The 27409-nt window shown below is 45.7% G+C and overlaps 1 protein-coding gene across 4 annotated transcripts in view; it reads right to left on the reverse strand.

Moving 5' to 3' along the window:
* The window catches only part of LOC109900785 (nuclear receptor coactivator 1), a 101541-nt gene that overhangs the window by 5686 nt on the left and 68446 nt on the right, over positions 1-27409 (reverse strand). For all 4 annotated transcript variants that reach the window (XM_020496602.2, XM_031837245.1, XM_031837244.1 and 1 more), the window contains 16 exons: positions 13951-14057; positions 13245-13422; positions 11274-11453; positions 9258-9359; positions 7796-7936; positions 7445-7592; positions 6126-7209; positions 5182-5605; positions 4874-5041; positions 4602-4719; positions 4283-4451; positions 3709-3990; positions 1699-1797; positions 943-1330; positions 517-691; positions 35-215 (listed from right to left, as the gene is read on the reverse strand). In XM_020496602.2, the coding sequence (XP_020352191.1) occupies positions 35-215; positions 517-691; positions 943-1330; positions 1699-1797; positions 3709-3990; positions 4283-4451; positions 4602-4719; positions 4874-5041; positions 5182-5605; positions 6126-7209; positions 7445-7592; positions 7796-7936; positions 9258-9359; positions 11274-11453; positions 13245-13422; positions 13951-14057 (3944 nt within the window). The remainder of the gene's footprint in view (positions 1-34; positions 216-516; positions 692-942; positions 1331-1698; positions 1798-3708; positions 3991-4282; positions 4452-4601; positions 4720-4873; positions 5042-5181; positions 5606-6125; positions 7210-7444; positions 7593-7795; positions 7937-9257; positions 9360-11273; positions 11454-13244; positions 13423-13950; positions 14058-27409) is intronic.

Consider the following 27409-nt stretch of genomic DNA (forward strand, 5'->3'; position numbering starts at 1 on the left):
TTGCGGCGGCTGACTTCAGGTGTGGCACCCTCACCTGATCGTTACACATGGAGTTGCCAAGGTTACTGTTGTCCAGGCCAACGGGTGGTCCCATGGGAGGTAGTGAGCCCACACCCCCTGAGCCTCCTGCCATTGACACGGTGATACTCATGTTGTTGTAGACCCCCTGTTGCCCAAAGGCCTGGGGCGTCGTCTGACCAGTCTGGCTGAATAAGCTGACACACAAGACAGAACACAAAGTCATGATACCAGTAGTTTTATGTACACTCCTCTTTCAGGTGCTATATCTGGTCATTATAACTACCGAGACAATATATAAACTTCAAAGAATGAACCACATCTGGTATAATGTTACATAAGTGCTTGTTAGAAAGAATTCTCTAAGAAACAAACAGGTCATTATTATGTAATAATGATGTAATAACCATCTGACAGTGTCATTTCTATGTAGATGCCAAGTCAATAACGGGCTCTGCAATTTACACGTTTACACAGGCACGGCTCTGGCCACCTCACCTGTTGCCGCCCATGCCAGCTTGCTGCCAACTCTTCATGTCAGGTGACTGGTACCCAGGAGGAGGCTGGGCCTGCTGGAGCAGAGGACTCTGGGAGGTGGAGTTCTGAGGGGACAGCAAGGGGCTGGTGGGGCTGAGCTCTAGAGGGAACGAGGGGTCTCCTTGCTGGACCATACCTTTGAGGAAAAGGACAGAGAGATAGTGTTAGAACATTCTAAAGTCTAAAACATTTCCATATTGATATTTGTCAGCAGCACTGTATTCCATTTTCTATGGATCCTGTCTGCAAACTACTTTATATCACATTTTGATATGGACAATGTCAGCACATTGTACTGACAATTCCTGATGCTATCGAGACAGAACCACCAACCAGACATAAACTAGCAGTGATTATGGTGGGTGCCTAGGTGGCCTAGTCACTCACCCGGTCCTCCAAACTGCTGGAAGAGCCCAGGCTGGACCGACGAGTTCACCCCCCCCACAAACTGTCCCTGCATCCCACCCATCATGGCTGAATGGCTGCCCATGGGGCCCAGGCCCGACAGCTTGGGGTCCAGGGGCCCTCCCATGGGATTGAAGAGGCTGGGAGAGCTGGGTGGGTTTCCTGACATGGGGCTGTAGCCTGGCGGGTAGCTAAACTGTTGTTGCTGTAGCTGGGGTCCTTTTAGTCCCCTGGTGGCCCCAATAGGCCCCCCGGTCCCCATGCCTTGCCTCATCAACATGACCTTCTGCTGCAGGAGCTGCCTCTGGCGGTGCTGGAAGCTGTAGAGCTCCCGCTGCCTCTGGGCCAGCATCTGGGCGTTTAGAGGAGGCTGCAGGGAGAGAGAGAGGATAGGGGACTTATAGGAGACACCTTCTGTCCGCAAAACAGCCCTCACAACATTCATGCATAGATTCCCAAATGACCTATACCATTTGAAATAGACTGGAAGGTACTTCTTTCAGAGAGAGGGAGATGGATGGACAGAGAAGAGAAACAGGTACTTTGTTTTCGTACCAATAACTCAGTATAACTAGCTATGATGCTTAGGACTTCCTCAATACACACCATGCCGAAAGAGAGAGATAAACAGAGTAAGAGAAAAGGATTGGAAACAGAGAAAAACAATTACGAGAACAAGAGAGAAGGAAGCGTGAGGACAGGATTGATGATGATCGTGAGTTCCCCAGAAACACTCACCTGAGAGGGTATATGAGGCTGCTGCACTCCCTGACGCATCCCCATGGCAACGTGAGCTCCCCCTGGGAACTGGCTCATGGCAGCCAGCCTGTTCTGCAGCTGGCAGAGAGAGAGTGAGAGGGGAGTGAGTCACACGACTGATAGAGGAGAGGAGGGAGGGAGCGGAGAAACAATAGAGGGAGGAGAGGAGGAAGGGAGTGGACTAAGTGAAGAAATGATAGAGACGAGAGGAGTGAGAGCAGATAGAAGGAAAAGACAGGATTGAGATAAAAATAAATGGACTGATGAGTGAAAAGTGTGTGAAAGAAAAAGCTCATGAGAAGAGAACTGATAGAAAGGAAACGGGAGATGATCAACATCTGATCAGGAGACGTGTGTTAAAGACTAATAAAACAGGACCAGGAATGAGAACAGAGGAGTTGTGCTGAATTCCAGATTCTTAATATCCTTTACTTTGCCATGAGGTCTTTTAAATCAACATGAGCAGCTAGCAGAAGAAGCACTAAAGTCCTAATAATGATATGTGGAGACCGCTGTGTGGGAACCGTGAGTAAAAGCAGCATGTGTGAGGGGAGCGGGATGGAGAGAGACCTTGAAGGAAAAAGAAAGAAAGAAGAGATGTGAGCCACGTTTGTGTGGGAGCAGGCTGACAACACATCAGGTGGTCTCTCTCTCTCTCTGTGTGAACAGAGTTACATATAGAGCAAAAAGGATAATAAACAATCAATCCCAGTGAATATACAGCACATACAGTACTCTCCTACCATAGATGGGCTTGTAGCAGCCATTTAGTTCCCATGTGTTTGTTCTGCTGTACCATAATGGAGCATAAGAGGTTCTCTTCCTCACATGACCATCAATTTCACCACGCTAGCTAGCTCTGCGTAGCCACACAACACAATGGCACATTAACACAATGCAGGGCTGCCCGGTTGGCCAGGAGGGAGATGTACTATTGCCAAGCCAGTGTTTAACGAGCGCTGGCTCTGACTAGGATTAAAAGGCAACGCTGCGTGATACAGGCTTCATTAACGTAAACAAGGCCTGTTAAAACTCACCTCCCTCCTGTGTAGAGGAGAGGACTACGCCCACGTTAGAAAGATGGACCAGGGTAGTGCGCCAGCCTGGCTAGGTAACTCTGTTCTTCTTGAGCAGCGGTGTCATGGTTTAATTCATACTTAACAAAAAATATAAATGCAACATGTAAAGTGTTGGTCCCATGTTTCATGAGCTGAAATAAAAGATCCCAGAAATGTAGTGCAGAAATGTGTTTGTATCCCTGTTAGTGAGCATTTCTACTTTGTCAAGGTAATCCATTAATCCTGACAGGTGTAGTATATCAAGAAGCTGATTAAACAGCATGATCATTACACAGGTGCACCTTGTGCTGGGGACAATAAAAGGCCACTCTAAAATGTGCAGTTTTGTCACACAACAGAATGCCACAGACATCTCAAGTTTTGAGGGAGCGTGCAATTGGCATGCTGTCTGCAGGAATGTCCACCAGAGCTGCTGCAAGAAAATGTAATGTTCCTTTCTCTACCATGTGGAGGTCCTTGGCTGCCTCCAACGTCGTTTTAGAGAAGTATGTCTAACCGGCCTCTAAACCGCAGACCACGTGTAACCACGTCAGCCCAGGACCTCCACATCCGGCTTCTTCACCTGCGGGCTCGTCTGAGACCAACCACCCAGAGAGCTGATGAAACTGAGGAGTATTTCTGCCTGTAATAAAGCCCCCTTGAGGGGAAAAACTCATTCTGATTGGCTGGGCCTGGCTCCCCAGGGGGTCAGCCTGGCTCCCAAGTGGGTGGGGCTATGCCCTCCCATGGCTGCACCCATGCCCATTGATTTCAATTGAATGATTTCCTTATTTGAAATGTAACTCAGTAAAATCGTTGAAATGGATGTGTTTATATTTTTGTTCAGTATAGTTTAATCTGGTGTATTAGTGCTGGGTTTGAACAAAAGTCTGCAACCCCTAATGTACTAGCTCTGCCCAGCCCATCCTACCTGCTGTGGGCCCTGCAGCCTCTGTTGCAGCTGTAACCTCAGCTGGTTGGGTGGCAGTCGGTGCTGGTTGGCAACGCCAGGCGCTCTGCCCATGCCCCCGGGGAAGGCCCCCCTGGGTGCCCCAAAGACCCCCATACCCTGCCCCATCTCTCGAGGGAACTGGGCAGGGGCGCCAGTGCTGAACTGAGAGGGGTAGCCAGGCAGCTTTGGGTCCATGGAGATGGGAGTGGCGGCAGGGGGCTGGGAGGGAAATCGTTGAGGGGTGGGGTCAAAGCAGCCGCCCTAGGGAGAGGAATGGATAGTGTCAATACTGGGTTAATTACAGTCCAACAAACTCTCCAGGACCAAACGAATCATTACGTGAAGCATGTATCGATGATTGCACTACTGTACTGGAGAGTAATGATTCTGTGGTGCTTTGGACAGGAATTTAAATTCCCTCTATATTTAGCTCTCATTCAGCTCTGCAGTGTAGTAGAATCAGGTTGTATGACAGTGCCTGTCCTCTTATATAGATAACACTTGAAGAATGCTAATGTAATCTACTATCATTCTCCTCCTCCTGTGATCTCACCTGTACCAGCTTGTCGATGCCCAGGGCTCGGTCCAGCTCTGCCAGCTCGCTCTCGTCCGTCCCACTCAGGAAGGACACCAGCTGGTCCAGGAGGGCCTTCTCATCATTACGACCCTCTGGGGTGGTGGGGGGGCACAGCAGCTGGTCCAGTGGGCACGGGACACACTGCCTGCTCCACACACATGGGGAGTCAGGAACATGGGAGTCTGTGCATTCAATGTAATGATGTGGAAAGTTTGGTTCTGTGTGCGTGTGAATTGGAATGTGAGCAATGAGGAATGTATGTGTCTGTGTGTCCACAAAGAAGTAATATACTCACTCCCGAGGGGAGGCCAGAGAGGCATGCACGGGGTTTCCCATGCCTCCATCAAAGGACAGAGAGTCAGTCAGGGCCAGGGGCCGGAACTGCTGAGAGTCCGTCTCCATCTTAGACAACCCTGAAAGACAGCACACACAACTCTTAATGAACCCCCAAAACACATAGATTCCATATTATTCTGTAATCATTATGTAATTTCTAACTATTTTCGGGAAATGCCCTATAGATATTTAACTGAGGATTGTTTGATATGAGCATATTCTAGTTCATACCGTTGTTGGAGTTGAACGAGTTCATGAGTCCAGGCTCTGTGTAGGGGCTGCTGCTGTCTTTCGGTGTCTGGAATGGCTCCCCTTGTCCCTGTCCCTGGCTGGGGGTGGTGGGGCTGCAGAAGTCAAAGTGTGACTGGTTCTGCAGGCTGGAGGAGCCATCCGTGAGCCCTGCACGGACACAAACAGACACACGGTCAGGATCAGTCCTTTCCTGGGTGGACACGCGTAAAATGAAGACAGGCAGCATACAGTGGGGTGACCCACTATGGTGACCCCTCACCCTTGATCCCCCCTAATCCCTGCTGTACCTCGGCTTGGTGTTCCGGGAGGCTCCCTCTTCACGTTCATGGCTCTGGGTACGTTGGCCTCGCTGGGCTGGAGTAGGGTAGGGGATTGAAGCTGGTTCTGGGGTTGGAGATGGGTAGGGGACTGGAAAGGGGATTGAAGCTGGTTCTGGGGTTGGAGATGGGTAGGGGACTGGAGAGGGGACTGAAGATGGTTCTGAGGCTGGACCTGAGTAGGGGACTGAAGTTGGGGTTGAGGTTGGGAGGGGGACTGAAGCCGAGGCTGTGGAGGTGACTGGAGCCGAGGTTGAGGTTGGGTCTGGGGGCTATGGGACGACAGGGCCTGAGGGTCACCCTTCTCCTTGCTGCCCTGCTTGGCCCCAGCGGGGTCCCTGAGGGTGGGCAGCAGCTGGCTGAGAGGGTCCAGGTCAGCAGGTCCACTGGGGAACTAAGAGAGAGGGAGCGGGGGCAAAGAATGAAAGGAAAGGACGGGGGGGAGAAAGGAACAGGGAGAGAAAGCAAAGGTCAAAGAACTTCAAAGGCTGCCGCTGGAAGCTCTGTGCTGGGGAGAGACAAAGTCCTAGAGGGGCCACAAATGAACACAACTAGCTCCTGATATAAGAGGGCAGTGAGGGAGTGTTACTATGCGCTCAATGTAAATAGAACAAATACAGCAGCGAATCACATGCTCCCTTTAGAAGGCAGCAGCAGCATGCACTCAGGCAGCCCGCCAGCAAGGCACTCTCACGTTCCAGACACTTTGACAACTACAACAACAGGGATATCCAGAGTTACATATCCAAAGTCCCCAATTCTAACCCCCGGCCCCAACCCTAAAACATAACCCTATTCCTAACCTTAACCCCAAACTTAAACTGTCTGAAATTTCAGCATGTCTGGGACAGGATCTTGCCAATTCTGGATACTACTAGCACTGTGTATGAGGGGAGTAGGGCTGCAGACAATACCGGGTCTCTGGGCGGTCTGCTGTCTGCAGGGCCGGGTTTAGGGCTGGCGCAGGCTGCAGCACAGGGCGTAGTGTCCCCGGTGGCCCTCTTCTCAGTCTTGACCCGGACCGTCTGCAGGCTGAGAGCGGCCGGAGGGGGCAGGTCTCTCAAGTCCTTCTCATCCGTGTCCAGCAGGAAGCGCAGCAGCTGGTGGTCCTGGGGGGTGGTGGGGGGTCCGTTGGGGTTGGCGGTGGCAGGGCTAGCAGGAGGCTCCTTCTTGATCTCAGACTCCTTGCTGTTGCCGCCCTCGGCCGGGCTGCTGTCCTGCAGGAGGCGGTGGAGGATCTTGTGGCGCTCCGTCAGCGTGCTGTGGGAGGCCGGGCACTGAGGGGTGGAGGTGGGTGTGTTGGGGTGGATGTTAGGAGCGGTGTTGTTGGGGTCCCCAGGCGGCCCCAGTCTGCCATTGTCCAGGAGCTGGTTGAGTTTGGGGTTACCCCCCAGGTACTCTCCTCCCCCACCTCCTCCTTTTCCCTCAGGGGGCTTGGCGGGGGGAGGGCGCGTTGGGGAGCTGGTGGGGGTGCTGGCCTTCCTCTGAGGTAGAGGGGATGGCAGAGAGAAACCCAGGGGGGTCCCTGCTCCACCGTCCCCACCAGAGTGCTGCCTGCTGAGGATTCCACCGCTCCCACCACCAGCTCCACCTCCTAAGGCCCCTGCCGGAGAGTGCAGGCCAGGGGTGGAAGGGGAGAAGGGGTTCCCTGGGACGCGCGGGCTGCCGCCCAGCCCCGGGCTGCCCCTGGGGGGCCTGGGCGACATGAATGAGGTAGGGATGGCTGTGAGGGGGCTGCCCAGGGGTGAGGGGCTGTTGACCTGCTGAGGACACAACCGGTTGGGCGTCAGGTACCCTGCTGAATGGCTGGTGGGTGTGGTGGTGCCGGAGCTGTTTCCGTTGTTGAGATGGAGGCTTGAGGTGGGGCCTGGGGCTTGACTGGCCTCGATGCCCATGGGTAAGGCAGGGGAACGGGAAGGGTGGGAGGAAGCAGGGCTCCCATGGGTCAGTAGAAGGCTGGAGTTAGTGTTTTCCTGAGAGCTAGCAGTGTTGTGTTCCCTACAAGAGAAGGAAAACATGAGCAAAACATCAGCTGGGTGAGAGAAATATTCTGGAAAAAGTACTGTTTGTTTATATCATTGGCACAAAAACACATTCCCATCAGCCTATACAATCCTATAAAATTCCTACCCTTGCAACCATCGTTGATGGGCAATAAAGTAATCAATTCTACTTGTTCCACATGACCTGCCCGTGTGTGTGTTCTCCGTGCCTGCTCGGTTGTGTGTGTTACCTGTCAATAGTGTGAATGCCCATGATGAAGGGCTGAACGTCGGATTTGGGGGGGCAGCAGAACTTGCAGCGGGTCTGAGCGCTGAGGGGGGTCCCGTCGCTCAGGTTGAATTGATAAAGAGGACTGATGGCCGTGCCATGGGTCATCACTGGCAACACGCACAAACAGAAATTGGCCTAATTATCATTGTGGCTTACTTTTAAGGAGAAAAAAACATATGTTTTTGCAATGGTACCACACTGTACTTCGTTATTACAGTTTCATTATTGAGAAAAGTGCAGAAAGATTCTTTCCCCTCTCCCCCCTACTCTTCCTCATCCTCCACTTCTTTCCCCCTCCCCCTCTCCTCACCCTCATGGAGCAGCTTCTTGGCGTGGGAGGGTTCTTTCCCCTGTGGCTGGAAGAATGCGTAGATGCACTTCCTGACCAGGTCCTCCCAGCCTGGTCGCCCTGTCGCCCGCAGAGCACTGGTCTCTATGGAGATGATTTTCCCTGGAGATAAATAGACACACACACACACACAAAAAACACACATCTGTAACCAGAGATACTAAGGCTCGGTGATGAAACCCAGATGGAGTTACATTATGAGGTCAGAGTTAGAGCTCCACAATGATACAAAATACATATTGTTTTTGCCACATTGTGGACCACTCAAAGTGAGTTTTGAGTCACTCAGATGTAAATGGCAGTAGTAGTGAGAGCTGAAACCCTGTCCTTTTCTTTCCTCTCTAGGTAGGTTTACCAACAGGCCTGTTTATTGTGCAACACTCTAGTTAGTCCACCTCCTGGAGCAACACTCTCTAGTTAGTCCACCTTCTGGAGCAACACTCTCTAGTTGGTCCACCTTCTGGAGCAACACTCTCTAGTTAGTCCACCTTCTGGAGCAACACTCTAGTTAGTCCACCTTCTGGAGTAACACTCTCTAGTTAGCCCACCTTCTGGAGCAACACTCTCTAGTTAGTCCACCTTCTGGAGCAACACTAGTTAGTCCACCTTCTGGAGCAACACTCTAGTTAGTCCACCTTCTGGAGCAACACTCTAGTTAGTCCACCTTCTGGAGCAACACTCTTAGTTAGTCCACCTTCTGGAGCAACACTCTTAGTTAGTCCACCTTCTGGAGCAACACTCTAGTTAGTTGACCTTCTGGAGCAACACTCTCTAGTTAGTTCACCTTCTGGAGCATACCACCCTGCATACAACTGCTGGCTTGCTTCTGAAGATAAGCAGGGTTGGTCCTGGTCAGTTCCTGGATGGGAGACCAGATGCTGCTGGAAGTGGTGTTGAAGGGCCAGTAGGAGGCACTCTTTCCTCTGGTCTAAAAAAATATCCCAATGCCCCAGGGCACTGCCTTTTGTAGGGTGCCGTCTTTCGGATGGGACATTAAACGGGTGTCCTGACTCTCTGAGGTCATTAAAGATCCCATGGCACTTGTCGTAAGAGTAGGGGTGTTAACCCCGGTGTCCTGGCTAAATTCCCAATCTGGCCCTCAAACCATCACGGTCACCTAATAATCCCCAGTTTACAATTGGCTCATTAATCCCCCTCCTCTCCCCTGTAACTATTCCCCAGGTCGTTGCTGCAAATGAGAACACTATAGTTAGTTCACCTTCTGGAGCAACACTCTCTAGTTAGTCCACCTTCTGGAGCAACACTCTCTAGTTAGCCCACCTTCTGGAGCAACACTCTAGTTAGTTCACCTTCTGGCACAAAAAGAACGCTCTCTAATCCACACATTGGAGTGTGTGTGTATGGAGTGTTTGTGTGCCAACAGCAGTTGCGATGTAAAAGGTGATAGGTCAGGGGTTAATACCTGTGGGATCCTGTTTGGTGATGAAGGACTCAGTGCTGATAGCGGGGAGCTGCTGGGGGCGAGGCATCCGACAGGCTATGCAGATCAGGCAGGTCTGCAGGTCTGGGCACAACACCAATCAAAGGTCAGAGTTAAGACTCTGACAGGTGTGTGTGTGTGTGTTCGTTGTAATACACAGGGCGTCACTGTGTCGAACTCTATCCCTCCAATATGGCTCAGGGCTAGCTAGGAGGACACGGTAAAGACCAGCGTTCTCATGTCGCTGCTGCACCTTTTTCAATGTGTATGTAAACGTCGGTGTGCAGAAGTGGCATGTATCTGTGCATCTAGCTGTATTCATGTGTATATATGTATGCGTCTGTGAGTGTACATGCGTGTCTGTGTGGGAGTATATACAGTGGGGAGAACAAGTATTTGATACCTTGCCAATTATGCAGGTTTTCCTACTTACAAAGCATGTAGAGGTCTGTAATATTTATCATTTATCAATATTTATCAGGTACACTTCAACTGTGAGAGACGGAATCTTAAACAAAAATCCAGAAAATCACATTGTATGATTTTTAAGTCATTAATTTGCATTTTATTGCATGACATAAGTATTTGACACATCAGAAAAGCAGAACTTAATATTTGGTACAGAAACCTTTGTTTGCAATTACAGAGATCATACGTTTCCTGTAGTTCTTGACCAGGTTTGCACACACTGGAGCATGGATTTTGGCCCACTCCTCCATACAGACCTTCTCCAGATCCTTCAGGTTTCGGGGCTTTCGCTGGGCAATACGGACTTTCAGCTCCCTCCAAAGATTTTCTATTGGGTTCAGGTCTGGAGACTGGCTAGGCCACTCCAGGACCTTGAGATGCTTCTTACGGAGCCACTCCTTAGTTGCCCTGGCTGTGTGTTTCGGGTCGTTGTCATGCTGGAAGACCCAGCCACGACCCATCTTCAATGCTCTTACTGAGGGAAGGAGGTAGTTGGCCAAGATCTCGCGATACATGGCCCCATCCATCCTCCACTCAATACAGTGCAGTCGTCCTGTCCCCTTTGCAGAAAAGCATCCCCAAAGAATGATGTTTCCACCTCCATGCTTCACGGTTGGGATGGTGTTCTTGGGGTTGTACTCATCCTTCTTCTTCCTCCAAACACGGCGAGTGGAGTTAAGACCAAAAAGCTCTATTTTTGTCTCATCAGACCACATGACCCTCTCCCATTCCTCCTCTGGATCATCCAGATGGTCATTGGCAAACTTCAGACGGGCCTGGACATGCGCTGGCTTGAGCAGGGGGACTTTGCGTGCGCTGCAGGATTTTAATCCATGACGGCGTAGTGTGTTACTACTGGTTTTCTTTGAGACTGTGGTCCCAGCTCTCATCAGGTCATTGACCAGGTCCTGCCGTGTAGTTCTGGGCTGATCATTGATGCCCCACGAGGTGAGATCTTGCATGGAGCCCCAGACCGAGGGTGATTGACCGTCATCTTGAACTGTTGTTGCCTTCTCACCAAGCTGCTTGCCTATTGTCCTGTAGCCCATCCCAGACTTGTGCAGGTCTACAATTTTATCCCTGATCCTTACACAGCTCTCTGGTCTTGTCCATTGTGGAGAGGTTGGAGTCTGTTTGATTGAGTGTGTGGACAGGTGTCTTTTATACAGGTAACAAGTTCAAACAGGTGCAGTTAATACAGGTAATGAGTGGAGAACAGGAGGGCTTTTTAAAGAAAAACTAACAGGTCTGTGAGAGCCGGAATTCTTTCTGGTTGGTAGGTGATCAAATACTTATGTCATGCAATAAAATGCTAATTAATTACTTAAAAATCATGTGATTTTCAGGATTTTTTTTATTCTTAGATTCCGTCTCTCACAGTTGAATGATACAAATACTATGATATGATGATACCCAATACTATGATACAAATTACAGACCTCTACATGCATTTGATACACTGCAAAATCGGCAGTGTATCAAATACTTGTTCTCCCCACTGTATGTATGTGTGTGTGTGTGTGTACTCACCATCTCCCTCGTCCTGCATGGCTTTGGGCTGGGAGACAGTAAAACACTGCATGATGTCGTACTGCTGCCGTGCCTCCTGGTTCTCGGAGTCCACCTCGTCAGGGGGCCTCTTCAGCATCCGACAGCTAAACGTGTGACTGTTCCTCCAGCCCTGCTCCTGGGGCCACGGCACCCCGTTGACTACACACACACACACAAATCATTAGGAACGGGGACACAGACAGGTAAACCAATGTGTGTGTGATGTAATAATAATGGCTTGAAAAGAGACAGGAATGAAATATGGGGTAGAGAGACAGATACAAAATATATACAATATAGACAAGAGAAGAGGGGGGAGAGAATAAGCAAGACAGAGAACAGTAGTGAGTGACAACGTTTACATGTGCCCAGTATTCCGGATAGTAGCTAATATCCTGCTTAAGGTCTCATTCGGGAGAAGCTGTTTACATGCACCTTTGATATCCCGCTCTGGAGTATCCCTGTAGTCGTGAATAAACAGAATATTCCTCATTTAAATTCCTATGGGTTAAATGGAATAGTAACTGAAATCTGGACACTGACTGTAGGCGTATAACCTCTCACGTGTAACAATGCGTAATAACCTATACTATTAACTCCTGCAGAATTGAGCATTTATTGCAGTAAAACGATACAATATATACTTTTGTCTCGGGAACAGGAGTGTAGAAATATGATTTCTTTCTTTCAGCATCTCTTGAGAAAATGCAAATGTGCATGTAGTGTGTTATCTTTGACACTGTTATGCGAGCAGACGGTATTTTAACCATACACAATATGCAGCCAAGACGAACTGAAGTCTTATCAGAAATGTGTTTAATCATTTTCTCAGCTTTTAATTTCCTTAAAACCGGTCAAACCGATGACATTTGGACAGGTTCAATATTTCCACTGTTTTGGAGTTCGTTTTCCTCCTGGTCCCTAAACGAAACAGACAACTTTACCGGTGTTAACTAGATTGCTAATGCATTCTATCAATGTAAGACATTATTCTGGTGAACACTACTTTATTTAGTCTTCTGGGGCAACAAGTTATGACAGAAGAGAAGCTGCATATATCGAATTATAGTTGGCAAACAAATGGCCTTTACCAAATGTCAGAAAGTATATGCAAAAACTTTTGAATTTGAATTATAGTAGGCTAAATTATTATGGTGGATTGAACTGTTTGAAGTGATTTGTTTGACAGTCAGATGAAAACACCATCAAACAACACCAATGATACGCAAAACTGAGTCTGCGCAGACCACAAAAACAACAATAAACAGGATACGATTTTAACATCCCAGAGTATCCCGTCTTAGATCAGCATGTCCCAGGCATCTTATCTGGGTTTCTCATAACTAGGATACAAGCTTTTTAGGGTTATTGTAAACGGAATATGACATTTATATGAGTCAACTCAAAAACAGAATGCTTAATAATAACGGGATATTGGTGTGCATGTAAACGTGGTCACTATGTAGTGAGAGTTTAAGCTGAAGACAGGCAGGTAGATAGTAGCTAGTTGACCTGTCCATCTCTGCTGACATTAACCCATCTTGTCTGGCCTGGCCTATATAGAGAGGAATTACTAGGGGCTTCACGGGACACAGACTCTTTCATGTCTCCTGGTTACTATGCTCTTATAGCTGTCAAGTGATCTGGCTGCTTCATACTGCATGATACCATGCCTATAGCAGAGATTCCTCTCTTACCTCCTCTCCATCCTCTTTGTCTTTCTCTCTTACCCGTCTTCCCTCTATCATGTTCTTCTTCATCTCCTTTCCTTCCTTCCTCATCTCCTTTCTCTTGTCCTTGTCACACTGCTCGACTTCTTCTCTTCCTTTCTACTTCTCTCTATTCCTCTGTCTGATCCCTCCCCCCTCTCTCTCGCCCTCCTCTCCTTCCTTCACCATCCTCTCTTCTCTCGTCCCCTCCCCTGCCCTCCTCCTCTCCTGTCATCCTCACCGAGGCTCTTGGGCAGCAAGTTGCGGATGAACTCATTGTGGTCTCCCACGTGGAGGATGCTGTACACGCTGGAGGTCATCAGCTCTTCCTGGGCGTAACCTAGGTAACCCGTCACATTCTCTGACACAAACACGATCCGGCCCTCGCGGTTGACCACAAAGAAGAAGCCGTCCAGGGCCTGGCCCGAAACAGAGGGAGGGACAAAAGAGGAGTGAAACAGACACCTCCGGAGGAAGGGGAACACACAAAGAGAGCAGGGGGACTTCAGCCTTTCTCTCTCTCACAGCCCCAGCCTCAGCCAGGGGGAAAGTGTGCCAGGAACTAACGTGGAAAGCATAATGACACTGGGCCTCACTGGGAAACTAAGTCCTGGGAACCATACAGAGTCACTGAATCACTCTGGACAAAACAGAGAAAATACTGAAGACAGAGAGATTAGAACAAAATTGCAGTTGTCCCCGAAAATTGCATTTTTACACAAAAAATATACACGACTAACTTTATGTAAATTTACTGTGAGCAGATGCACTCTAATTACTATGCATTCATTTACCAATGAGCAACCAAAAATATGATTATATTTTCATGAAAGAGTACCTGTGCTTAGAAAGCAGCATGACTAAATGATCCAATCAATGGATAAGTTGATACTTCCTGTGTCTGTCACTGAAATTCAAATTCCACCAAGCTTTATTGTTTCACTCACCTCGAGCAGCAGCGGCCCCAGAGCCTCTTTCTCCACCATGCCCTGACTACTGGACGAAATGTCACTCCTCTGCACCTTGTCCTCTGGTGATATTAGAGACGCTTTCTCTGCAGGGGACAAACACACACAGAGATCTTAGGAACAGTAAAAAAAGGGGGGGGGGGCTGAACTTAGGGTGATCAGCCATCGCTAGCACGTACGTTTAGTCTTCTTTATTTTACTGAGATAAAACATTACACAGGCATTATGCAATTACTTAGCAATTCCAAGTAATAACTCTTATACAGCTTGTTCCATAAGTTATTCCCCTCATAATGACTGTATTTCATACAGAATGAACATTGTGGACTTCTGCTGAATTGTGTTCTGATGACATCAGCCCGATCAAAGGGTTAGGGGGAATCAACGCAACACATTTACAGCACACTGTAAATCTACTGTACTGTTACTGTACAGCAGCAGAAGCCAACAACTGGAAGTTTGAGTGAAACAGCCTGTTTATTCTGGCATGGACACCAACAAATACTCCTTTGAGGAGTACTTATAATTAAACCATGTACTGTAGATGCATATCCCCAATGTCAAAAACTCTTAAAAAGCTATTCAACAATGACCCAAATCTCTTCTTGGACCTGGTTTATTGATCTTACAGTTTCAGTCAAGGTTGTAAGAGAGTGATGAGGAGAATGGGAGGGAGGGAACCACGGAGGAGGAGAGAGAGGAATAGTGGAACTGTGGATTGTCCACTGATAAATGTTTTTTCTCTTCCTGATCAATGAGCTGATGATAGGCTGCTGAGGTTCTGGCGGGGACAGACAGACAGAGAGAGAGAGAGAGAGAGAGAGAGACAGAGACAGAGACAGAGAGAGACAGAGAGAGCGAGAGTCCAGCAGGGTAGAACACAGTACAGATGCAGAGGACTGTACTGAGCTGGATCGGAGAGAGAGAAAGAGAGATACGTGCTGGACAATCCATCACATGTCATTACTATACTGTAGGCCTGACTCCTCCTCTCCTCACTCCTCACTCACTGGGCTCATTGCCATGGTAGCAGTCTTGGCCCGGTCTTTGACCCCTGAACCGGTCACGATGGGTGGGATGTCAGCACACAGAGCTCACTATACTGAACTGTCCCCACCAAGTAAGCAAACAACCAAGAGCTGGAAGAGAGGCCAGGGAACAGATGAGAGGAGAGAGAGATACTATAAAGAGAGGAAGGAGAAGGAGAGGAAAAGAGGAAGAGAGAAACAGAGGTACTTTCTCCTTTATCTCCGTCTCTCTTCTCCTGGGAGAAAAAAAAAGAGGAGTGTATATTTATCAAGCACGGTCTGGCTGGTGGCCAGGTCTTAAAATAAGGGTGGCGAGTGAGCACATCACTGTGAATTACACTCTGTATTCCAGGAGGCCAAGAAATGAAACCAAAAACACAAAGCCGTGATTAGGTTATTGACAAAACAACCAGGGCTGGGTGAGGACTTTACTGCCTGAGACATTAATATCCTGCAGCGGGCCTGCCTGTTGGGACACTTGCTGCTCTACTGCTCAACTACACTGCTGTATCACTAGATAGCTACTGTACCACTGTTTAAACCAGAGCAGGGTTTAACTTCACAAAATAATAAGATGTTCATCAACTGCACATATTAAGTTTGCAAATGCATACTGAAAATGTATATTTACATGGCAAGTCCATTTGTTTGGAATTGGTCTGGCTTAGAGACGTGTATTTTTCTCCTGTTGAGGATTTTGTTCCCTAAAATACATAGTTCAGTAACCCATACAGATGTAAGATCTTAATTTGATCACCCTGTTGCAGGAGAACTTTCTTGAATTCGGGAATTATTTTACTTAGTGTATTTGAGGTTTAAAGGGTAAGAAGCGTAAATGTAACCGCATGTAACATATAGATTTGCATTAATATACACTCCAAAAGTACCAATTCAAAGTCCCAATTGTTTTGTTATTACATAAAACCGATCAGAATTCTGCAGAATAACGGAAGTCATGTCGGAAAATGTTTTTCCCGGGGTGTGATGTAATATGGAGGACCCGGGCATGCCAGCCTATTTCCTATAATGTAAACTCCAATAGAAATAAATGTAAATGTATAACTTTAAATGAATCCAAATTGTTCGCACACCAGCATGTCTACTGGTTTCAACTTACAAGCAAATACTTTATGAATGTATTGTTACATATTTGCAAGGTTGCTAGCCCACTAACTTTAGTCCTACCAGTATTAATAAATGTTAAAGTTACACTTATCTCAGCCAGCAAGCTAGCCAGCCAGCTAACATTAGCTATTTAGCCAACTAGCTATTAGCCTAGCTAACCACCAAGCCAAAGCCCAACAACTGGAGACCAGCTAGAACACAACTAATAAAACAACTAAAACATAACCGCAGATGAAAAGCAAAGTGAAGGCCTCAAGAGTGGCGCAGTGATCTAAGGCTATGCCACTAGAGAACCTGGTTCAAGTCCAGGCTCTTTCGCAGCCGGCTGGACATGGGGCGGTGCACAATTGGCCCAGTGTCATCTGGGTTAGGGGCAGGTTTGGCCGGCAGGGATGTTCCTGTCCCATTGCGCACTAGTGACTCCTGTGGCGGCCCGGGCGCAATACACGCTGACACGATCGCCAAGTGCTTCCACCGACACATTGGGGTTAAGCGAGCGCTGTGTCAAGAAGCAGTACGGCTTGGTTGGGTTGTGTTTCGGAGGATGCACGGCTCTCGACCTTCGCCTCTCCCGAGTCCGTACGGGAGTTGCAGAGATGGGACAGGACTGTAACTACCAATTGGATACCATGAAATTGGGGAGAAAAATGGGTAAAATTAATAATAATAAAAAAAGCAAAACAAGAGCTAAGACTTACAGATTGATGGCTGGGGCCCATCCGATGAGTTAGCTACCAATGCGAGGGGAAGCTAGCACTGAGCCAAGGTAGTTACAAAACTCTCGTAGCCTACTTCACAGAGAACATGCCAAAGCAAAAATGAGAACAGACAAGGTACTATACAAATAGAGCATGCATGTATGATTTTTTATTTCGTTTTTAGCCCACGGCAAGAAGGCATGCTTACGGGTTGCCAGTAGATAACACAGCCAAAGTCTATGATGAGCATGAGGATGCTAATGTTAGCAAGTTTGATCTAGCTACCGAGCTAGCATACGAACTCGGTAGCACAGAGTAGATTCTCCATATGACGTTGAGAAATAGTGCATTGTGGGTAGTTTCAAAGACACCTGGAAATACATTTATTAATATATAATAACCCCAAAATATAACTGTTTGTAGTTATAGGTATAGACCGTGACTACAACTAAGTTACTAAGTATTTGACCACACTGTAGTTACTCTGGTGAGTAAAAACACATGCTTCCTACCCTTTAAAAAGGCTTCTGAAGTTTGTTTTCACTTGGAAATTTCAGACTTGATTTTCCCTCACGAAAAATGTATCAACCCCTACAAAAATGGCCATTTATTATCATCCACCTAATAATTCCCATTTCCTCATGCTGCAGGATTATTTTCCTGCTGTAGCAACTGGCTCAAATTAAGATCCTACATCTGTATGGTGTCTTCAGAGAGGCCAGGGTATGTCCTTGTCCATCTTAGGATCAGATAGGAGAGGGGTGAAAGGGAAAGTGGAGGGACAGAGAGGGGGAAAGAGGTGAAAGAGGGGAGAGTTGCAAGAGAGAGATGTGAGAGACACAGAAGAGGGGAGTGCAGGCCTAGGTAGAGGGGGAGAGGAGGAGGGGAGAGCAGAGCAGTGTGTGTTCCTGTTTCTCTCTGTGTAGAAAGCGTAGGGGAAAGGGAAGCTGGGCTTTGCAAGAGGCCCTCTTGCACAAGGTCAGGGGGCAGGGAGCTCAGCCATTGGCTGCTTTCTCACACGCCCAACCCCCTCCCCCGCCTGAGCTCGTGAAACAAAAACAGAAGAGAAGGCCCTCTTCCAGAGTGATACATTGGCGAGGCCACTGGGCCCCTGACATCCTCATGTCATGGCTATGTCAGCTCTAAGTAGGCTTTATGTCACCTCTGCCACATCCTCTACCCTAGCTAGGCTCTTTCCTCATGCTGGGAGCAGAAGAAAAACAGGGGAACTCGTTCAAGAACTCCTTGAGCCTTACATAGGAGGAGGAGGAGAAAACACACACACACACACTAATATTTCCCCTCATTTCACTGAGGCTGAAAGAGGGAAAATGGCACCTTCTGAGAGCCACCATTGCGTGTGCTAATTCTGGTGCAGGCAAGCAACCGCTGCTGTTTACTCTCACACTTCTACTCCACTGCGTCTCCCTGCCTGCCTGCTCAAGGCCAACACCAGTCCTCCCTCCGTTGGGCCTCCGGTACTACCCTATCCCAGATAGGAAATCAGGGTTGGAAGGAATATTCTAATTTACACCCAAGCCTGTTTGTGATGATGGAAATCATGGCCAGGAATAAGATGGGAATCAGGGCCAGGAATAAGCAGATGTTTGAGTGACATGTTAGGTAGCAATCTTAAAGGAAAAATCCACCCAGAAACGTTACATTTGGCATCATCATGATGATGTGGCAAGTCCCACTTTGCTTGCTGAAAGTTCAATATCTTAACTTGACTGCTGCCATACAAAACATTGTGGGACTATATCAACAGTGGACTAAAGAATAGTGGCGTTTTCCTTTAAGGGCTGTGGTGTGTAGAGTATACAGTCACCTTCAAAATTATTGGCAACCTTGCAAAAGATTAGCAAAAATAATGAGCTATATTGTATGCTCTAAAATATATATATATATTATTTTATACTAACACAGTTTCTCAGAGAAAGATATTTTGTTTAACAAGTAATACTTTTTTTCTATTGGCACCCCTATTTTCAATAGTTTGTGCACCCTGCCCTTGAAAGGAAAACGATGCAGGCTTTATCTAAAATGTTTTAAGAAATTGGAGAACACATTGGGAGGGATCTTAGACCATTCCTCCATATAGAATCCTTCCAGATCCTTGATATCCTTCGTCTGCACTTATGGCCTGACTTCTTCAATTCAAACCACAGGTTTTCAATGTGCAGACTGAGGAGAATAAGGAGCAATTCCATAATAAGGTCAACCTGAGCATGAAGAAAACTAAATTACTTATTTCCAAATTAAACTACTTTCATATTTACCTTGAATGTGCGTATTTTGAAGTGCAGACTACATTTCGCCTTTATATTTACCAAATGTAATGTTATTGTTACTATAGAGTAGGATACAAAGTCTCAAAATAAGGCTTTTCAGTCAACCAGATTTCACAGCTATTGGCAATGGCTCATAGAATTAGTTTTGGTACGAACATCTGTCCCCCTGTGTTTCTGACCAAGTCGGAAGGTTAATGATACAATATCAAACTCAGGCAGTGTCACATCCTTAACATTTGAGGAAAAGTTGTTGCTGTAGATACATTTCGAGTATGATTGTATGCAAACTTTCTGTGCAAAGCTAACTTTCATAACGAGCTTAGGTGATACATAATTGTTTTCCTTTCTCTCTTTATCAGTACTCGTTCTAAGCGTAACAGATGTGACCGTTATTGGTGCTTCATAACAGGATCATGGACTCTCTAGAAAGCATCACTGCATAACGCGATCATGGAAAAACATTCATGCCCTTCATACCACTTTCGAAGTGTGTTTATGTTAGCAAATAAGCTAGCAGGCAATCTATCTGTGTGATCTATTTTGGGTGATCTCACGTTCGCTTATGAACTGCAATCATGAGTTGTTCTGCTGCCTGGAGCATAGCATGTGATCACATCACATGGCATAATAAAGGTCTTAAAATAATACACATAATTAAGGTCTTAAAAATCCATAAGACACTTTCACCAGTCATGCTGAGTTTGTTTACTTCCCTGAGTAAGTACAGGTGTCCCCCAGTGAAAATATTTGTCTGTATCTGTTTGGTCTGCCCTGCGGTGTGACAGGTACTTTGTGTGCTTGTGAACTACAGCTGTCAAGCCTGAGGTGATTTACGATCTGACAAGAAATTTAGTCGAAAGTGCGAACCCTGTGCCGCTCACTGGTAGGTTACAATTCAATTAAACTTTTTTTTTTTTACCCTTTCACGTAATGAAAATGAAGAGTAGTTTAACCCTTCATAGGAAAACGTCAAGATATAAATAAAATTGTATGTCACATGCGCCGAATACAACAGACCTTACAGTGAAATGCTTAAAATACCTTGAAGTAACAAAGTAACAAATAATTAAAGAGCAGCAGTAAAATAACAATAGCGAGGCTATATACCGGGGGTACCGGTACAGAGTCAATGTGCAGGGTTTTGTCGTGCCCTCTTCACGACTGTCTTGGTAGTCTTGTTAGTGTTGGTGATGTGGACATCGAGGAACTTGAAGCTCTCAACCTGCTCCACTACAGCCCCGTCGATGAGAATGGGGGCATGCTCAGTCCTCCTTTTCCTGTAGTCCACAATCATCTCCTTTGTCTTGATCACGTTGAGGGAGGGGTTGTTGTCCTTGCACCACACGGTCGGGTCTCTGACCTCCTCCCTATAGGCTGCCTTGTCGTAGATCAGGCCTACCACTGTTGTCATCGGCAAACTTAATGATGGTGTTGGAGTCGTGCAGTCATGAGTGAACAGGGAGTACAGGAGATGACAAGGGATGAGTGAGGAATGAGTCCAGCTAGGCTTGGGTGGTATCCGGATTGTTACAGCTTCATACCGACCTTACCAGGACTTTCGGTAATATCGGCATAAACACGAGGGCCGCTGTTTTCAAACCCACTAATCCGAAGGTTAGCAATGCTAAAAAGCACATGTAAAATCTCTTAGAGAATGCTAACTAAATGCTAACGAGCGTACTGCATACATTTTATACAGTCTCTGACCTAAACTACAAAGTAAGTCCAAAATGCTACTCCCAGTTTGCTGCATGGACAAAACAAATTAGACAGCAAGGCTCTTGAGCCAGGAGGGGATTCTCTGCTGTTACCAAGCTAAACTTGATTTTGAAATAAACTAACCACTTATCTAGATAGCTAACTAGCTACTAAATTAGCAAACCAAACAAACACCACATGACTGGGGACTACCGTTATGTGACAGGTGAAACAAAGAACGCCATCTTCTTTATCTCCTAACGTATTTCACATTGTTGACTGCAGGTATTTACTTAAAATGTAGCTACAAATATTCAAATGTATAAAAATAAACGTCAAAATAAATTGTTTGAATGTTATTGACGGTATTGAAAAACCATCTCGTGACTTGTTCCAAATACCCCGGTATACAGCCCAAGCTTATTTCAAGTTAGCTCAAATAAACATGGAAAGGAAATGGGTGTTTCAATTCCTGAGTCTAGGGTTAGAGGTGTATATATATATATATTATTCTATTCACGCACTTATCAAGCGAACATCCCTGGTCATCCCTACTGCCTCTGATCTGGCAGACACACTAAACACAAATGCTTTGTTTGTAAATTATGTCTGAGCGTTGGAGTGTGCCCCTGGCTATCCGAAAATAAAATACAAATTGTGCCATCTGGTTTGCTTAATACAAGCAATTTGATATAATTTATACTTCTACTTTTGATACTTTTGTATATTTAAAACCAAATACTTTTAGACTTTTACTCAAGTAGTATTTTATTGGGTGACTTTTACTTGAGTCATTTTCTATTAAGGAATCTTTACTTTGACAATTGGGTACTTTTTTCCACCACTGTACAAATAAACACCTTAACATTTCCATTTATGCTTGATAAGTAAATTCTGTGAGACATTTTGTTTCTTATTTTGTGTGCAAATGTCACATCCATAACGATGGAATTTCCCTGTTATGGTCATTGCAAATTGGTGATTTTGTGGTCAATTATTAATTTCTTTGTGGATTTTGATGTGTGCTTAGGGGCTTTGTCTTGCTGGAAGATACATTTGGGGCCAAGTTTCAGCATTCTGGCAGAGACAACCAGGTGTTTGACTAAAATGTCCTGGTACTTGGTAGAGTTCATGATGCTGTTGACCCCAGGACCAGTCTAAGTAAAACATCCCCACGACATGAAATATCCACAACGAGAAGGTATGAAGTTATTTTATGCATATGTATTTGTCAAACAAATACATATGCACATGCTGGTGTGCATGGCCAAAGGACTTCCATTTTTGTCACATATAAGACCATAGCACCTGGTTCCAATCCAAGTGTCAGTGCTGTTTAGCAAGCCCCAGGTGTTACTGTGAAAAATGCTTTTTTTTTCTAGCAACCCTTCTGAAGAGCCTATTGGCATAGAGGTCCCACTGGGCACACACTGGTTGAATCAGGCGAAGCAGGGTACATGGAGGTAGGCATCTAGATGGTAGACTCAAGCTGTATGTGAAGGTAAATTCAGAGTAAGTTTGGGTTCATGTAGGCTACGTTGACATCTGATTCGCCCAACAAAAGACACCATCATTTCAACATGTAGCTAGTTATACTATCATTCATGCATGGTTTATAGGATCTTCGGACGTTTAGAAGTAGTTACCGTTGCTCCTGTAAATAGGATGCTAGATTCTAATTCATGATCAAATGGCTATTTGCATTCCCCCCCTTTATGCTGCCGCTACTCTCCGTCTATTATCTATGCATAGTCACTTTAATAACTCTACCTACTTGTACACATTACCTGACTTACCTCGACTAACCGGTGACCCCGCACATTGGCTCTGTACCGGTTACTTAAACATTTTTGGGAGGGGTATTTTTTCTTAAAACTGCGTTGTTGATTAAGGACTTGTAAGTAAGCGCTTCACTGTAAGGTCTACACATGTTGTATTTGGCGCATGTGATATTATACTGAACAAAAATATAAAACGCAAATGTGCAGTTTTGTCACACAACACAATGCCACAGATGTCTCAAGTTTTGAGGAAGCGTGCAATTGGCATGCTGACTGCAGGATTGTCCACCAGAACTGTTGCCAGAGAATGTAATGTTAATTTCTCTACCATAAGCCGCCTCCAATGTTGTTTTAGAAAATTTGGCAGTACGTCCAACCGGCCTCACAACCGCAGACCATGTGTAACCACGCCAGCCCAGGATCTCCACATCCGGCTTCTTCACCTGCGGGATTGTCTGAGACCAACCATCCGGACAGCTGATGAAACTGAGGAGTATTTCTGTCTGTAATAAAGCCATTTTGTGGGGGGAAAAAATAATTATGTTTGCCTGAGCCTGGCTCCCTAGAATGTGTTGAAATGATAGCTCAGCAGAATCAGACATAGCTTGTTTCCAAACCTATGCAGGGTATATACATGGTAGACTTGTTGTCATTTAACTTCTTTGGGATAGGGGGCAGTATTTTGACGTCCGGATGAAAAGCGTGCCCAAAGTAAACTGCCTGTTACTCAGGCCCAGAAGCTAGGATATGCATATAATTGGTAGAATACACTAAGGTTTCTAAAACTGTTAAAATAAGGTATGTGAGTATAACAGAACTGATTTGGCAGGCAAAACCCAGAGGACAAAAAAATACCCAGATATTGTAGTTTTTCTAGGTGGCTCCCATTTTGGCTGTAGTGTTTCCAAGCGTGTGGAGGAAAGCGCGTTCTTTCTTATTTATCTCCGGTAATGAACATACTATTCTCTGTCTTAAATTTAATAGTTTATTTGCGTATTAGTATATATAAGGTTTGATTATAAACGTTGTTTGACTTGATTGGAAAAGTTTATTAGTAACGTTTGGGATTCATTTTGTATGCATTTTCATGGAGGGAAACTGGATGGATTATTGAATGAAGCGCGCCAGCTAAACTGAGTTTTTATGGATATAAAGAAGGACATTTAAACGTGTTAACCCTCGCAAGGCTGCAGGCCCAGACGGCATCCCCAGCCGCGTCCTCAGAGCATGCGCAGACCAGCTGGCTGGTGTGTTTACGGACATATTCAATCAACCCTTATCCCAGTCTGCTGTTCCCACATGCTTCAAGAGAGCCACCATTGCTCCTGTTCCCAAGAAAGCTAAGGTAACTTTGCTAAACGACTACCGCCCCGTAGCACTCACTTCCGTCATCATGAAGTGCTTTGAGAGACTAGTCAAGGACCATATCACCTCCACCCTACCTAACACCCTAGACCCACTCCAATTTGCTTACCGCCCCAATAGGCCCACAGACGACGCAATCGCATCCACACTGCCCTAACCCATCTGGACAAGAGGAATACCTATGTGAGAATGCTGTTCATCGACTACAGCTCAGCATTTAACACCATAGTACCCTCCAAACTCGTCATCAAGCTCGAGACCCTGGGTCTCGACCCCGCCCTGTGTGCAACTGGGTACTGGACTTCCTGACGGGCCGCCCCCAGGTGGTGAGGGTAGGTAACAAATCAAATCAAAATCAAATCAAATTTATTTATATAGCCCTTCGTACATCAGCTGATATCTCAAAGTGCTGTACAGAAACCCAGCCTAAAACCCCAAACAGCAAGCAATGCAGGTGGAGAAGCACGGTAACAACATATCCACCCCGCTGATCCTCAACACTGGGGCCCCACAAGGGTGCGTTCTGAGCCCTCTCCTGTACTCCCTGTTCACCCACAACTGCGTGGCCATGCACGCCTCCAACTCAATTATCAAGTTTGCGGACGACACTACAGTGGTAGGCTTGATTACCAACAACGACGAGACGGACGACAGGGAGGAGGTGAGGGCCCTCGGAATGTTGTGTCAGGAAAATAACCTCACACTCAAAGTCAACAAAACAAAGGAGATGATTATGGACTTCAGGGAGCACCCCCCTATCCACATCGACGGGACAGTAGTGGAGAGGGTAGTAAGTTTTAAGTTCCTCCGCGTACACATCACGGACAAACTGAATTGGTCCACCAACACAGACAGTGGCGTGAAGAAGGCGCAGCAGCGCCTCTTCAACCTCAGGAGGCTGAAGAAATTTGGCTTGTCACCAAAAACTCTCACAAACTTCTACAGATGCACAATCGAGAGCATCCTGTCGGGCTGTATCACCCCCTGGTAAGGCAACTTCTCCGCCCACAACCGTAAGGCTCTCCAGAGGGTAGTGGGGTCTGCACAACGCATCACCGGGGGCAAACTACCTGCCCTCCAGGACTCCTACACCACCCGATGTCACAGGAAGGCCAAAGATCATCAAGGACAACAACCACCCGAGCCACTGCCTGTTCACCCCGCTATCATCCAGAAGGCGAGGTCAGTACAGGTGCATCAAAGCAGGGACAGAGAGACTGAAAAACAGCTTTTATCTCAAGGCCATCAGACTGTTAAACAGCCACCCCTAACATTGAGTGGCTGCTGCCAACACACTGACTCAACTCCAGCCACTTTAATAATGGAAATGGATGGAAATTGATGTAAAAATATATCACTAGCCACTTTAAACAATACTACTTAATATAATGTTTACATACCCTACATTACTCATCTCATATGTATATGTATATACTGTACTCTATATAATCTACTGCATCTTTATGTAATACATGTATCACAGGCCACTTTAAACTATGCCACTTTGTTTACATACTCATCTCATATGTATATACTGTACTCGATACCATCTACTGCATCTTGCCTGTGCCGTTCTGTACCATCACTCATTCATATATCTTTATGTACATATTCTTTATCCCTTTACACTTGTGTGTATAAGGTAGTAGTTTTGGAATTGTTAGGTTAGATTACTCGTTGGTTATTACTGCATTTTCGGAACACAAGCATTTCACTACACTCGCATTAACATCTGCTAACCATGTGTATGTGCCAAATAAAATTTGATTTGATTATCGAACAAAGGGACCATTTGTGATGTAACTGGGACCTTTTGGAGTGCCAAAGGAAGAAGATCATCAAAGGCAAGGCATTTTTTATATCGCTATTTCTGACTTTCGTGTCGCACCTGCCTGGTTGAAATATGTTTTTCATGTGTTTGTATGCGGGGCGCTGTCCTCAGATAATCGCATGGTTCCTTTCGCTGTAAAGCCTTTTTGAAATCTGACACGGCGGCAGGATTAACAAGAAGTTAAGCTTTATTTTGATGTATTACACTTGTGATTTTTATGATAGTTAAATATTTAGAGAGATTTAAATTTGGCGCACTGCAATTTCACCGGATGTTGTCGACTTTCCCAAACAGGTTTTAAGTGCATTACCCCTCATATACCAGTAGGAGTCAATGTTTAGGCAGGAACTGTTTGACTGTGGCTTCACATTTTATTTTTAATATACCTCTTTATTTAGGTTGATGGAGTAAATTAAGCCTGTTAGCTAGGTTTGCTAGCTAGCTAGAATGGCATTGCCCTCCATCCCCATTTACAATTAAACAATTCGGGAAAGCTAACGTTATAACTTACTAACTTACTGGTAGAGCAACTAAGCCAGTTACTGGCTGTCAATATCACAGAGTTGTGTTACATGGCTATCTAGCCATATCTTGTTTTTTTATTTTGATTTAGCTGTGAAGTTGTGCGTAGTGTTGGTGACGTCAAAGGCATTGCAGTGTATTTTTTTGTTATACATGTTACCACATCGTTAGCTTTTTACTTTTTTTGATTACATAAATGTTTCAAAATTCACAAAAAGTGACATTATCCGAAGAAGATTATCTCATAGAACAAAACATAAGATCCCTTATTTTCTGCGTTTATCCCCCCCAAAAACATTTTTTTCCCCCCATAGGCTTTTCCCAACGAGCCATGGTGGAGTTAGCCTCCTTGTACCTATTGCTTGATTTATGAAGGTCAACAAACAATTCTCTCTTTTCATTTGAGAGTTCTTTACCTTTCCCCACGGTGATGGATTACAAATGGATTTTACATGGTCAGAGCCTTGAGAATGACTTAAAAAAGTAGAATGTTAACAGATTTGTATTTCTGTTTTATTTTATTTATAAGAATCTTTAAGGAGTGCCAACAATTTGGACACATATCTTTTTGAGAGAAAAAAATATAACTTGTTAAAGAGAATCTATCATATCCCTAAGTAATTATATTGGTATAAAATATAATAATACAATATAGCTCAGTATGTGTATTATTCATTTATACAGTCTTTCCCCCCCTAATCTTTATCAAGGGTGCCAATCATTTTGGAGGTGACTGTATACATTACAGTGCTGCTTATAAATGCCTGCTGGTTGTGTTTGTCCATTCTAACAGGATGTTTGATGGAATCTCTGACCAGAGGGAAAATAGGGAAAATACATGCTTAACCATGTGGTCCCTTAGACACAGATCTTAGATAAGCTTACCCTCCCCAAATCCTAAACTTAAACATCAGAGTGAAAAATACTAATCTGAACATAGATCAGTGTTTAGGGGGACAACGTCATCATCCTACTCTAACTGCTTTAGTTTCCATTCGGGCTATGACGGTGGAAACTAACATGTTTCTTACTCCAATGGTGTAGTCGTAGCATAATGATTGCCATGCTCAGAGTGGTCTCAAGTGAAATAAACATTAAG

Source organism: Oncorhynchus kisutch, linkage group LG12 (genome assembly GCF_002021735.2).
Source record: "Oncorhynchus kisutch isolate 150728-3 linkage group LG12, Okis_V2, whole genome shotgun sequence".
NCBI lineage: Eukaryota > Metazoa > Chordata > Actinopteri > Salmoniformes > Salmonidae > Oncorhynchus > Oncorhynchus kisutch.